The sequence below is a fragment of the Penicillium taxi genome (genome assembly GCF_028828555.1).
Source record: "Penicillium taxi strain IBT 34144 chromosome Unknown utg000004l_segment0_segment0, whole genome shotgun sequence".
NCBI lineage: Eukaryota > Fungi > Ascomycota > Eurotiomycetes > Eurotiales > Aspergillaceae > Penicillium > Penicillium taxi.
Window position 1 is genome coordinate 977,426 of NW_026643206.1, and position 14,032 is coordinate 991,457.

The following is a 14,032-nucleotide window of genomic DNA, read 5'->3' on the forward strand; positions in this document are numbered from 1 at the left end:
GCAGAAAACTCCATTCTCCTCCCTGAGCCCTACAAATGCGCCCTATCCCTAAGCCCTTATTTCTGCTCTAGGAAGTTCACTGCCTGATCCTACCGCCCTACCGCCCTCATGGCTGAGGCACGAGACTCTCAACTACCATACAATGGATCAACTGAACTGCCCTCTTTTAATGAAGATGAAGACTTGGGTAAGTTCCTTCACTTCACTTTCTAATCCCCCAACCAACTTTCACTCCCCTTGTCTCGTTATCCTCAACAATCTTTTCTTTCCCTCGTCACCAGAATCAATCCTAGATACATTACTTACTTATTTTTTTTCTCTTCTGGTGATTAGGCAAGATCCTCAGTCGCCCTCTTCCAGAGGAGGAGCACGACTCACCTCCTACCAAAAGACGACGCACCGGTTCGGTGTCAGCCGTTGAAGCTAGCATTGAACTTTCACTTCCCCTCTCCACCTCCAACGTCGTTCATTCACTCCCTGCGACCGTCCAACACAGTCCAGTTCATAAAGTTGAAGGGGATTTAGACACTGCTTTCAGTGACAGTGTTCTTGATTCCATGGCGCCCATCAAAACCCCGCGCATCGGCACTGAAAATATCGCAACTCCTAACTCAACGTTCGAAAGTCCAAACAGCCCCGATGTGAGATCCATGATTTCCAACATCATGGACTTTACTGAAAGAAGTGAAGAGACAGTCGCAATGGGTCCTCAGACAATACCCGCTGAGGGTGATTTCCCCGGTTCTACGGGACATCTTTTCCTCAAAGCCAGTACTCATCTGAAGATTCAAAGTCTCCCAATTCTTGACAACCTGGCAACCCAAATTCTCTCATTTCTCTCGAAGAACAGCTACTCGGATCTCACAACCATGATCACTGAGCCAGGAAATGAGAATGGACAGGCTTATGCCGTAATGCGCTCACTCTTTGACCATACTAAGCGCGTTTACATAATCGATGGCTCTTTTCTTAAGCCTAAACACTTGGAGTTTACCGACCAGTCGCAACTTGATATCTTCCGCAAGGCTAATCTGGCTTCGTTTGTATCAAGCCTTTTTGGGTCTCAGGAAATTGGATTTTCTGAATTGAACGAGTACTTTCTGGATGTTTTTGTTCCTGAAGGTGGCCGTTTATTAAAGGGTCAAGCTGCGCTGTACCTAGAGCTGAAGACCCAAGTCTTTATTTCCGGCATGAACTCAAAGTCTTGCACCCGCACCCAGCTGCTGTACAAGCTCTTCCCAGAGGACATGGAGGAGCTACTGCTGGCACGACGACCAGGCTCCCGCCAGCTGGCACCAAGTGAAACAGATTTTGTTCAGCGCCTTACTTCGCGCCGGGAGCACCTCCTCCATGAAGTAGACAACCCAGAGGCAATGAAATCTTTACCAGACAAGTACCACTGGGAGGACTTCCTTCGAGACCTTGCCCAATACATTTCGAAGAACTTTGACACTATCAACACTCAGCCTGTAAGCTACAAGCTCCAATCGTCTCATCTTGTTTTCTTGCTTACACTAAATAGGGAAAGAAAACTGTCAAGGGTCGGCAACAGTCAATTTCTGAAGAATCCGCTACACAGGAGTCCCCAACTACCACTCACCAAGGCCAATTCTCCGTCAACATGCCAGTAGAGGTCCCGGTGGATCGGAATATGCATGGTGATCTTGTGGCTCGTGCGGCTCGTGCTGCTCATATCGCTTTGCAGGGTGTCAGCTTGCGTCGCTCCCAAGAGCAATCCCAGATGCAGCATCAACACCAGCAGCGGTCAGTTTCCCAGGCCAGCACACCTCATCCTCAGCAGAATCAGCAGCCCGCGCAGCAGCAAGTTCAACAGCCACAAGCGGACTCTGCCTATGTAGGCGGCTTCGCCTCCGTGGTCCAACCACAATATCCCAATTCCGCTCTCGGCAATGGAAACCAAGAGTATCATCACTACACCCCTCCCAATCCCGGACAGACCATCCATGGTCGGAATAATGTTCCTGCAAACCCGTTATACATGCCGGGCATTCCTCATATCTCTCAATCACAGCCCACCCAGGTCCTCTACGAGCAAGCCCGTCAAGCCGCGTCTATTAAATCCTCGTCTCCAGCAAGTCGCAAGTCTGGCTTGCCGAGCCAACGTCGCCCTTGGACTACAGAGGAAGAAAATGCTCTCATGGCTGGTCTGGACCGGGTGAAGGGCCCTCACTGGAGTCAGATCTTAATTATGTTTGGGCCCGGTGGAAGTATTAGTGAAGCCCTTAAGGACCGCAACCAGGTGCAACTCAAAGATAAGGCCAGAAACCTGAAACTTTTCTTCTTGAAGAGCGGGATTGAGGTCCCATATTACCTCCAGTTTGTCACTGGTGAATTGAAGACTCGTGCTCCAGCTCAGGCTGCCAAGCGTGAGGCACGTGAGCGTCAGAAGAAGCAGGGAGAGGAGGACAAGGCCCATGTTGAGGGTATCAAGGGCATGATGGCCCTTGCCGGAGCACATGCTCCGCCTGTTGGCAGTCACGAGATGTCTGCATCACCCGGTCTTCCTCCAGATCCTAATAGTCAAGCTGCTTTGGATCAAACTGCTGACCAAAAGCTGATGCAAACCCTCAGTCAGGAGGTTCATGGAAACCACTACTCCCAGCATAATCCTGCGCCCACCCAAGATCATCTCGATCAGCACATGCAAATGCAGCAGTAGACCCAATCTGGCTATGAATCCGCATCAAAAATTCCGTCTGATTTCTAATTCTCGATTGTAGCGGGCTTAGTGAAGTCAAAAATGGTGTTTGTATGATTATTCGTCTTGGTTTTCTGGAGTTAAAGCGGCATTCCATTGTATGGAGACAGATTCATGAGGTAAAGTTTTATCTCAACTGTAAGATCAAGAAAAGCTAGTCGCAGAATCAAATGGAAGTTCCTAGTGAAATTTATCATTACCATCATCAGTAGCTAGTCAGTACAGTTCATATGCTGACTTCTATATAATTTATGGTCCGTGCACTCCGCCCGCGTCTGACTGGCCCTTCTCCGCGAAGCAACGAATCTCCAACTCCAAGTGCAACCAAGAATTGATTGGTCTCGCAATCCCTGCAGTTCAGTTTCAGAGAGTTTGAGTTTCAACCGGAAGCCATTTATCTACCAACATGGCTGACTCTCAACAACAACCTCACCTCACCAGCGGTTTACAGGAGCCCTCTATTCCTCCAACCTCTACGTCTCAAGAACCCACAGACTCTGCCATAAAAGCTGAACCTGGCATCGACGGTTCAGACGAAGGAGATATCGATATGAACATCGACGAAGCCGCCACCGGCGCTGGTCCGGAAGAGGATGCCACTCTCGAGCCTATCACTGCAGCACCGCCACCATCTAAGAAGGAAACAAGCTTGCGTGAATTTCTGGGAAAGATGGATGAATACGCACCAATCGTATGTGCTCATTTCTCTCATTTCATTTTTCGCCTCTTTTTCGTTGCGTCGGGTTGGGCATATATCTGATGCTGGATCCGATATCAAACTCAGAGCGCGGAATGCGCTACAAATCACCCCGCAACCAGATGAAAAGAGAGAGCGAAAGGCACCATTTTATTCTATAGCAAAAGGGCCAATCTTGCTAAATTGACATTTCTCTAGATTCCCGATGCTGTCACAGCACACTACCTCACCCTTGCCGGTCTCCCTCCCCTAGGCACAGGCCCAAACCAAACCCCACCTCACTTAGCACGACTCCTTGCGCTAGCGACGCAAAAATTCATTTCTGATATCGCTGCCGACTCATATCAATATGCTCGCATCCGCGCATCTAACAGCTCCTCGGCCAGTAATCCCATGGGCAGTCTGAATGCCGCATCTGGGTTGGGCGTACCCGCGGGCACCGCTGCACCTGGTGGTGTAACCGGTGGTGATAGCAAGGGCGGCAAGGGCAACACACACCTTGGCATCCAGCGACCTGGCTTTGGTGGTGGTGGTTCTGGCGGTACTGGACAGGGCCGGACCGTATTGACGATGGAGGATCTCGGCATGGCGGTATCCGAGTATGGAGTCACCGTCAAGCGCGGTGAATTCTATCGTTAGTGTCTGGGTGAAGGCAGTTCCGTCATCTTGCCGTGCCTTGCTTCTCTTCTCTTCTCTTTTCTTTTCTAATGCTTCTCTGGCGCTGGCGTACAAGCTTAATCAAGATGGGGTCGGGTATTATGTTTTCGGCCCTGGGCATCCATATCAACTGGCTGGGACGGTCCCAGAAATTGGAGTTTCTATTTTTATTTCCTTACTCTGGGTTGCAATTTAAAATTGACGCAATGGAGTTGCAGCATCTACTATGAGACTCATGAATGATGTTGATTTTGAACAATTTCCATGGTTAACTCCATCCCACACGTAGCTAATGTCACATAAGGGAACTATTGATATATCTGTACATGGCAACAAAGGCCAAATCAAAGAGAAATGCCTCACTTCGAGGAGAAGAGAAAGAATGGCATTCTTGCCGTGTTCTCCAACTCCAGTACTCTGGTAGGGTATTCGCGCAAGGCTCCTTGGAATTAAATCCACAGGTCTGGAAGACGAATTGAAGGGTTCGCGAAACAAGAAAAGGTCGACGGTGTCCGCGGGAGTTCAAAGAGGTATTATAGTATACACTTCCACCGGGGTAGGTTTGCACCAGAGCGATTTGATTATTTGTTCTTAGATTGCTTGTATGTGAAACGCTTGCGGGTCCTACCAGAAGCCAAATTTGTTAGTTGACTTTATATCCAAGCACAAGCTGGCACATTTGCGCGGCCTCGAAATGAGGTTGCTATAGCGGATAGAACATACGCAACGTATTCTCCGAGTTTTCTACCGACCATCTCCTCAGTTATTTGAATCTCCTGGTATGTCTTTCCATTGTGGACAGCAAAGCGCAAGCCAACGAAATTGGGCAGGATAGTTGCAGCGCGCTTCTGGGTGCGGATTGGGGGTGTATTTGGCGGAGGGGGAAGACACGAGGTAGAGGAAGACTAGAAACCATGGGAGATTAGTGCTGCTATCATTTCTGCCATATCCTGGTTCTCTTGAATGGTTGAATGTAGGTATTTATGCATTGGTGGTTGGACATACGGGACAATGTTCGGGCCTGGATAATTGGGTTAGCGGGTTTCTTCTTGGACGGATTGAATTGATGAAACTGAATTCATTCTTACCTTTCCAGACCGATCGGCCTAATAGCGCGCGTGTGGGAAACATGATGGCGTGCAACAAGACCAAAAGTTCGATGATCCGAAGTTGGAAAAGACTCGCTGGATTATGTCAGCGGATCGCGGATCATCGTATATCATCACATTTCCAATATTCGAATAATTATATTGAAAATATGGTTTCCATGGCTTAGAACTTTTGGAATTTACTAAAACTGACTTCTTCTATATGACAATTGAAGCTGCTGGCCCCGTTTGAAGTTCAATATTCAACCAATCTTGAAATATATGGGTCATGTTGGTGACTGATATCTTAGAATACTGTCGGTACACCTGTACCAAGTGTGGAATAGCTATTCGATAAAGGTGATGAGGCTAACGCCCACTTCTGACACCTATCACAGGTAACGCTTTACGCCCCTATGATATCTTTGTGTCCTCTTGAAGTGGTTGTAAAGTCTGGTTTTCATTCTTAGTTTGCTATCTATTATAAAGTAACAATTTGATCACATGACCGCTTTGTTCCATATTCCAACAAATACCATCATTTGGAATATACCTTAAGTAGAGTCTTTTAAAATCGGAATCACCTGTGCAACTTTGATCTCCCACTAGTATGATACCAGTATGAGGTAAGTGCTAATAGGTCAACTAGTAGTATTACCTACTTATCTATTCAAGGTTCCTTCCAAGGTTCCACATGTGGAATAACTTGATGATAGCTCTAAAAACATACCTCAAGCTTGAGCCGCCTAGACAATAAGTTTCCAAGTGGATATAAAATTTAGACCAAAAAAATTGACGCTCAACTAAATCGCTATGAAGTGTCTTGTACTTGAAAGACCCCAAGTAGTCGCCCGCAACCACTCGAAGACCCGAGGTCGTCTGCATATATGTATACATATACATATATTTATATATAAATCCTCACTCAGCAAGTTCTTCAAACATATTGATCAAGCTGCGAATCCCCTGCAACATGTTCTCATCTGGACCTTCGCCAGGAGTCCATTTAGCATGTGCGAAGTCTATAATTCTCAGGTCATGAACTTTGGGTGTCTCTTCTTCGTCCTCTTCGTTGTCCAGAAATGGTATCTTCACCGTTGAGGGGTCAACGGTGATATTGATGGCTTGCTGGGGCATCCCATCTGCGAAAGGAAAATCAAGAAGCTCCATGGGTTCTTCGGTGAATTCAAAATTGACCTCTTCATTATCATCCTCTTCCTCGTCATCTTTTGACTCGGGGACTTTCTTCTCCTCTTCCAGAGCATACTCCATTGCTTCTGGATCTCCCTCATAGATCACCAGCACACTCGACGAATACATACGACTCTCCTCAGATTCAAGCACTTGTTGTACATTCCGTAATTCCTCAACAAGCCGTTGCGCGACTAATTTTGAGCGATCCATCTTCCCTGCCTTGGCACCAGCAAGAAAGGTCTCGAAGCCATGCTTCACGTTGCGATCGTTGAAGGAACGCCCATACCACTTGTCATAACGGTGATAGCCATCCTTTTCAATGATCTTCCCTTTCACACATTCAGACCCTTCGTATATAGGTGCGGTCCGCCCGCCTTCAGTCTCACCATTTTCACCCATCCACACCTTCATACCTGCAATGCGATATCCCAATGTTGAGCTGGTCGTCTCTTTGGATACAATGTCAAGTTTATTGCGCTTCGCAGGCGGTGCGTCGTCGGCCCAAAGACGCGCTCCAAGCTTCACGTCCAGCACATTGGGCCGTCGGAACCCACAAGCCACATTCTCTAGCACAATTGACAAGCCTGTTTCCAGCTTTTTACCTCCCGAGGGCACCCAGGGCTTTTCGAGCCCTTTACTCGGTCCCATATCTCGCGGTGTGGGTTGTGATACGGATTCGGCAGCGATAGCACGTGCGGGAGCTGTCGGAGCATCTGAAGGGGTTGGGAGGAACAAAGCCCCAGATTCTTGAGCTGCAGCAACAGCCGCTGGCTGTTGCTGATCAGCCGAAGATAGACATCCGATGAAAAGGGGTATGAACTCTTGAAAGGCTGGGTGGAGGGCACTAGATTCGTAGAAATCTACTTCTTGTTTTGTACAGGGCTTTGCGATTAGGGCCCCGGAGAGTGTACAGCGAACACCATCACTAGAAAGAAGCAGCTTGTCAGTAAAGGGTGCAAAAGGCCCAAAGTCAATCTAGAAGCTTGAATCTCCAAGCTAGACGTTGCTAGGGGGCGGGGGATCCCCGCCCGCACGACACCATAGCTCAGGTAGGTTAGGTTGGGTCGCGTGGATAGGATTAGGAAGAAGACTTACTGCCCCGCAGCAACATGGTCAAAAGGTACCAGACCATCACTGTCTACTTGTGTCCTTTGGTCTGTTTTTGGAGAGGGCATGGTTGGAAATTCGTGGAGTGCGCGCGTTTGTGGGGTTTAGTCATTGCATAATGAAATCAACGGGGTGAAACGGAGCTTATATAGAAAAATAAATGGACAAGTCGTAAGACCTAGAGTACTCAGTACTTGTCGTCAGCATTAGCATAAACCGAAAGGCTCAACCTCGGTATGCATTGACGTGAAACGGTGAGGCGGCAAGATCTGACATGATATGGATATGTGGACCAAACATATGGCCTAAAAAGAAAGCCCTGGAGAATATCAGAACAACTCAACTTCAAGTCAATGAACTCTTTTTTATTTATTTATTTAATTTCTAGCTCCTATTTTTTATTATGTGCTTTTATTTTGTACAATATAATGTAATTTAAATCAAAATTTTAAACAGAAAGCAAAAAAAAGAAGTGTACTTTGATTTGTATGTTGTTGCTTTATTCTTACTAGGTATTCCCATTGTTCAATTCTCTCACTTGTAACTGTGCAACTCACTTCGCAATTGAATGCCTGAGGTCTCAGACTGTTTGGTTCTGATTCCTATTTATTTCAACTTTCTTTCTCTCCCTTTCTTCCTTTCTTCATCCTCCTTCACAAACTTCCACTCGCACTTCTGCCCATCATGGAAGATAGCCACAACCACCCTCCCAAAGAAGCTTCAAAGCACCCTGCAATCATGAAAAATGCCATCAATGATGAAAGCCCTCTCCTAAAGATCACAACTTCCAAAATGCAATCTGATATTAACCCCAAAGGCAAGATCTCCCTTCACAAACAAGCATATTGTGAGGATGAATCCTTCATTCCAAAGGTCAAGGAAAAGAAGCCATTGAAAAAGAAGGCAGTGCCAAAATCCCGGATCGCACCAAAGACGTGTTCTAATACGTGTTTCACGCTTGCTTCGGCTTTGGCTGTAGATTCTGATGACGAAGATGCGTCTTTGAGATTCCCCAAACTGCCTAGCGTGAAGCATCCCTGTGCTAAGGTTGAACAAAAGAAGAAGAAATCTCGGAGCAAGCGAGCCCAAGTAGATACCAAAATTCACCTCCATACTAGTCTCTTATTGATGATTCTTTCTTACAGGACAAGCCCACTGGGTTCGAGGACTGGGCAACTGATGCTCCAATTACTGTGGAGGAGGCTGAATATGAAAGTCGCATCTATGACCCGTATGTCAAGTTAAACATTCTCCCTTTATCTTTTGACATGGATTTACTGACAACCCTCCCAGCGGCGCCCCATTTATCGAGTAGATATCAGACTCCAGGTCTTCAATCTCCCTGTATGTACTGACGCTCTACTTAGCCGACTTGATGATGCCCTGATTCGATTCCAGATGAAGCGACGATTTGACCCGGTCCGACGCAACATCTTCATGAAGTATCTGCAGTACGGCGGCATCACAGTCAGCCAGAACTACGGAACTGGCATCGGAACACGTGAGCTGCGTGAGATGAAGGATGAGGATGCAGCCAGAGCTCGCAGCCAGACAATGATTGAACTGAGTCGCGGAAATCTCGACGTGGACTTTGATCTGGCCCTCAAAGGCTACTTGTAAGTGGATATTTTGAGAAACGAGAAACCTCACAAAACTTAACTGCCTTTACAGTAGCTCTTTCTTTCTGCAGAAGTTTCGCCCGGAGAATTTGGAGACGATCAAGCTTGCGACGGTTACGATCAAAAACTTCTACAATTACCTGCTCTATCACAACGTTTGCCCTGAGCACAAGGCTAGCCTTGAAAGGGCACGTAAGACGTGTGATGAAGCTGAGCAGCAACTGTGGAAGAACATGCAGCTTGTACGCAAGGGGCCAGGTAGATTCAACCTAGCATGCGCAGAAATCTTGGGCCCCGACGATATATTCAGCAAAGCCAACACAGAAAATGATACAGAAGAGCAGAAAGAGAAGAAGACCATAATTGGTCTTACTTTCAAACTGGCGATTACTGTTACAACTGGGGACAGTAGCCTTTATAACATCGAATCACCTTGGTCGTCGGGCATCTGCCCTGTCCAGCCTATCCCGGACATTGATGGGTTCGAAGTAATCAGTGTCAAGTTCCCAAGCCCAGAGACTAAGTTGTTTTACACCAATTACCAAGGTGGACCGCTAGCCAAATTGTTTGAACCCGTCGGAATCGTTCATGCAAAGCCCTTCATGGATCCTGCTAAGCCGGATATTGACATGGGACCGATTGAGCGCAAGAAATGGGAGTCAAAAGAGTACCCTTTTCACAGGTCTATGAATCTGCCAGTTGAAATCAGTCTCCTCCCATTTTTCTACCCTGGCCAGAAGGTCCTCACAAAGATCTTCTATGTGAGCTCGAGCCCTCCTGGATTTTACTTTTGCGGTGACTTCATGGGTGCTTACCCATCCTTCTACACTGTCTTGGGCAACGACCTCATGGTCGATTACAAACCGCCCCGAGAGAAGGTAACCAAGAAGCAACCGGCTTGGGTAGTGGAGGAAGAGGTGGAGGAGGGAGTTGATAAGCCGTATGAGGCGGACGCGGAGTAGTGGACTCCTTTTTTTTTCCCATCTCTTTTCTTTCTTGAAGAAAATTGCATGTGTTCTTGCAGGAACTCTCGCTATTACTAATTTGGGAGATCACCTTCAGTTGAGAATTTATGAGTGAGGATGCCTGCGCTTTGCGTTTGCGGGCCTACCAAAGGTCTTGCAATACGGATTACCTGAAAGTTGCTTTATTCCAAAGGGGCTTTAGCTCCCTGGGGAAGATCTTTGGGATTCCTAAAAAGATTCATCGATAATTTCAGATTCGTATTGGGTAGAACTATTCGTAGATTTTAATTCCTCCCTTTTTTGAATCAAAAAGCAAAAAAGTCCCAAGCCATACCCGTGGACAAAATGATATACAAGACCGAAAAGTAATAAAATTCAATGACAATTAATAGAAAATATAATAAGAAACCATCACTCCCATCTTTTCCACTCCTCTTCTGCCTTCTTCATCTCCTCTTTACAATCAAAACCCTTCTTCTCCGCCTCAAGCAACTCGTCCGTCCGATCCTTGAATCGCCGCTCAGCTTCAAACCGCCGCAGAGAAATAGACTTCAAAGATTCAAAATCCTCATTCCGCACCGCATCCCGCAGTCGTGTGCGCATGCGTGGCGAGTACAATTGACAGGTTGCCTCGCGGCAGCGGTTCGGCCCGTCCCCGGGTAAAAGCCGCATAGACGTGGAGAACATGCGCGCAATAGGGTGATGCGCTTTGGCAAGCGGCCAGACCACATCATCGTAGCAGTCTTCACAAACGCTCAGTTCTGGTAGAGCGGTGATGTAGTGCCATGTGCTCATGATGGGCTTGTCGCGGCTGCAGTCGCGCAGAACAACCTTCCGGCGAGCGTAGGAGAGGAACTCGCGCGACTCTGGGCGACGGGTTGGATCAGCTTCTGCGCGGGAAGCAGCTGTGTCGAGGAGGTCGATGTACTGGACAAAGCGCGGGCTAGTGGTGGCGAAGTCGCAGACACGCTCTTGAGGTTCTTCGCAGGGCTGGAAAGTGTCACGGTGCGAGGGCATGAGGACGCGGACATTGCGTGCGCAGCTGCTGCAGATGTGGAAGCGGGGTAGGAAGGCGCCTGTATCTGGGTCGAGGACTCGATACCAGGTCTGTTCGGTTATGATACGTCCGGAACAGGGATTGGTTCCTGGGGGTGGGCGTGTCATCTGGTAGAGCATTTCGAGACTATCGTGTTGCTTCTGGATCATCTGTGTCCAGGCTAGGCGATTCCATGGGATTGAGAATACGCAGCTGACTGCTTCGGTTGGAGGCTTTGCAAGGCTTGGGATGAAGAGGTCGCGGAAGCGAGAGTGCGCGATTTGGCTCATGCATGAGGGGCATATGTCGATATGTGTTAGGCCTTTGAGAGTGTACCAGTCCTCATAACCGGCTAAGGGAGTGGTGCGTGGACAGGGAGAAATGTATATCCCAGGAACGTTTTGAGCACGCTTTTGTGGCTGATTATACTGAACGAGTGCGGACTGGCCTGGGATAGATCTTTGCGTGGACGGTTCTCGTGAGGATCTGGTTGATACGGCGAGAGTATTGTCGGGAGATTTAGATCTCGAGGTAGTGCGAGTAGTTGAGGGCGCACGGGAAGCAGGAGCCGTATTCGACGTCAAAGTACGAATTACCGCATGTGGAGGAGCCGTACCTGAGGTCACCGATGTCGCTCTTGGGCGTGAAGTCGGTAGACGTTCCTGGGATCTAAGACTCGAAACATGATGACCACGAGAGGGTGAATCGGGAGCCCTAGAAGGTGCTTCTGTATCGGAGTGGGAGCCCGATTCATGACGAGCATGGCGAAGTGAAAGCTTTTCCTCGAGTCTTTCTGAAAGGGTAGGAACCCTCGGAAGTTTTGCGCCAGCTAATCGAAGTCTTTCTTCAACCCTCTCAGCGAGTGTTGGGACTTGGGGAACTTCCGGGGCTTTTGTAATTGCCGATCGAAGCCTTTCCTCAACCCTCTCGGCAAGAGTAGGAATTCTTGGAGGATTTTCCACAGGTAAGTTCTCTGTAACCGTTGGAACAGCTGCCGGCTGTGCTGACTGAGCTGGCTGTGTTGACTGAGCTGGCTGTGCTCGCTGATGCTGGGAGATCGATCTGCTGCGTGCGGCGGCCGAGTCTGACATATATCCAATAGTTTCAGACCGAGGCCGTTCAGAACGGTCTGGAACCGGCCGTGCCACTGATGCACTGTGTCGCCCAGAGTTGGACCGCCCGAAACTCGAACGGTCCTTTGAGTGCACTCTGCCACGATGGTGGGATTTGTCAGATTCTGATCCACGGGCTGAATTAATTGTTATATAGACGGTTTCGTTTCCACTGCTTAGTGACAATGAATGGGGGCGAGATCGAATTGGGAAACTATCCCGTGTAGAGTGATGGCGCTCTCGAGGCTTGCTCGAGCCCGATGAGGGAGGGGAACGAGGACGCGGAGGGCGTTCTGAACGTTCATTAGCCTTTGAACTAAATGTCCGGCTAGGCTCCGAGTGTCGGGGACGTTCATTCGATTGGGAGCGGGGAATACGCGTTTCCGGAGCACGGGAACGCTCATGATGGTTCGATTTAGAGCCAGTGGCACGAACAGTAGGCTCCGCATGACGGGGACGTTCGTTCAGTCTTGAATCAGATGCGCGGCCAACAGGCTGTGAATGACGTGAGCGTTCACTTGATTTTGAGCGCGGTGTTCGAACCTCAGGCTCTTGAGCACGTGAACGTTCGTTTATCTTAGGGTCAGATGCCCGGACACTAGACTCCGAATGATGGGAGCGTTCGTTCAGCTTTGAATCAGATGTATGGCCCACCGGCTCCGGACGACGCGAGCGTTCAATTGATCTAGAGCGTGGGATCCGGACCTCGGGCTCTGGGACACGGGAACGTTCACTCGGTTTGGACGGCGCAGATGTACGACCAACAGGCTCCGAATTCCGAGGACGCTCAATTGATTTAGAGCGAAGGGGACGAGTACTCTGATCGGAAATACAGGAATGCTCATTTGATTTAGAACCATTGATGCGAACACCAGGCTCTTGGTGACGAGGACGCTCAATTGATTTAGATCGAGAGCTCCGGCCACCAGACTCCGAGGTGCGTGAGCGTCTATGCGACTTTGAGTCCACACGCTCGACGTACTCCGGAGAACGAAGAGGAGGGGTTCTTGGTCCATTGCTGTTGTCATCGGAAGAGACATTGCCCATCCCGGGCACATTAGCGATGGGAGGACTGGCCGAGGTGGAAGAATCCGCAGTCAATATGATCGGGTATTGATCAACGGCACCTCTTGCACAGGTACCCTCGACGCCGGGCTTCTCACCCAGCTTGTTGAGGCCATTTAGTTCTCGCGAGAGTGAAACAGGCTCTTCTTCCACTGAAGGTGGCGGGGGCCGTTGGAAGCGCACAGTTCGAGGAGGCCGCATTCTGTCAGTAATATTTTAATCATGCACAGATGAAAAACAAGTATTTTAAAAAGATTAGCCTGCTGTTAAGTCGTCTGGGAAATATTCTCGAGAAGGATGGCTCATAGTATGTGTTATGAAAATTGAAGGAGAAGAAGAAATTTTGGATCAGCCTGAGGTTCAAGAAAATTTCATTTCAATGGGATTCGACAGATGTCATAGACTAGGACAACGTGTGCGTATCGGGGTTGAGCAGGGTATATAACTGTTCGTGCATCGGGCATCAGTGATCAACTCTAGACTATGTTCTATAGGGCAGCAGTGGCGACCGGGCGAGACCAGACGAATAGCCAATAACACTCCACAGTTCTGTACAATAATAGTATCAGAACATTTACAAAACGATGTTGAGGGACCCGCCATAACAAAGGACATCTTCAAGCGAATGGACATGTGCGGTGATAAGTTATTGGGCATAAACGGTCGTAATGAAAGAGACAGGGTTGAATTTGAACTTCGTGTTTCAGGCAGTAGCATTTCGTTCAGCTGGTAGAAGTTTCATTTTAAAAATATAGTCCATACAGATGTCTTTG

The 14,032-nt window shown here is 48.4% G+C and overlaps 6 protein-coding genes across 6 annotated transcripts; 3 read left to right on the plus strand and 3 right to left on the minus strand.

Annotated features, from left to right (window-relative positions):
* Positions 1-108: 108 nt before the first annotated feature.
* Positions 109-2,680, plus strand: N7495_005275 (uncharacterized protein; the record flags this gene model as incomplete). Its single annotated transcript, XM_057207926.1, has 3 exons — positions 109-187; positions 361-1,469; positions 1,523-2,680. 3 exons carry the CDS (start codon positions 109-111, stop codon positions 2,678-2,680), a joined length of 2,346 nt encoding a protein of 781 aa, XP_057061700.1.
* A 445-nt stretch (positions 2,681-3,125) lies between these two features.
* On the plus strand, positions 3,126-4,055 carry N7495_005276 (putative TFIID and and SAGA complex TAF10 subunit; the record flags this gene model as incomplete). Its single annotated transcript, XM_057207927.1, has 2 exons — positions 3,126-3,410; positions 3,615-4,055. The coding sequence occupies 2 exons, from the start codon at positions 3,126-3,128 to the stop codon at positions 4,053-4,055; spliced, it is 726 nt and encodes a 241-aa protein (XP_057061701.1).
* Positions 4,056-4,654: 599 nt separating this feature from the next.
* N7495_005277 (mitochondrial 37S ribosomal protein uS19m) lies at positions 4,655-5,204 on the minus strand (the record flags this gene model as incomplete). The annotated part of the gene is made up of 3 exons (XM_057207928.1): positions 4,655-4,697; positions 4,797-4,978; positions 5,172-5,204. 3 exons carry the CDS (start codon positions 5,202-5,204, stop codon positions 4,655-4,657), a joined length of 258 nt encoding a protein of 85 aa, XP_057061702.1.
* An 878-nt stretch (positions 5,205-6,082) lies between these two features.
* N7495_005278 (inositol polyphosphate multikinase) lies at positions 6,083-7,530 on the minus strand (the record flags this gene model as incomplete). Its single annotated transcript, XM_057207929.1, has 2 exons — positions 6,083-7,280; positions 7,451-7,530. The coding sequence occupies 2 exons, from the start codon at positions 7,528-7,530 to the stop codon at positions 6,083-6,085; spliced, it is 1,278 nt and encodes a 425-aa protein (XP_057061703.1).
* Positions 7,531-8,146: 616 nt separating this feature from the next.
* Positions 8,147-10,043, plus strand: N7495_005279 (uncharacterized protein; the record flags this gene model as incomplete). Its single annotated transcript, XM_057207930.1, has 5 exons — positions 8,147-8,551; positions 8,608-8,693; positions 8,756-8,773; positions 8,830-9,078; positions 9,134-10,043. The coding sequence occupies 5 exons, from the start codon at positions 8,147-8,149 to the stop codon at positions 10,041-10,043; spliced, it is 1,668 nt and encodes a 555-aa protein (XP_057061704.1).
* A 414-nt stretch (positions 10,044-10,457) lies between these two features.
* Positions 10,458-13,460, minus strand: N7495_005280 (uncharacterized protein; the record flags this gene model as incomplete). The annotated part of the gene is made up of 1 exon (XM_057207931.1): positions 10,458-13,460. The coding sequence occupies one exon, from the start codon at positions 13,458-13,460 to the stop codon at positions 10,458-10,460; it is 3,003 nt and encodes a 1,000-aa protein (XP_057061705.1).
* Between the last annotated feature and the right edge of the window lie 572 nt (positions 13,461-14,032).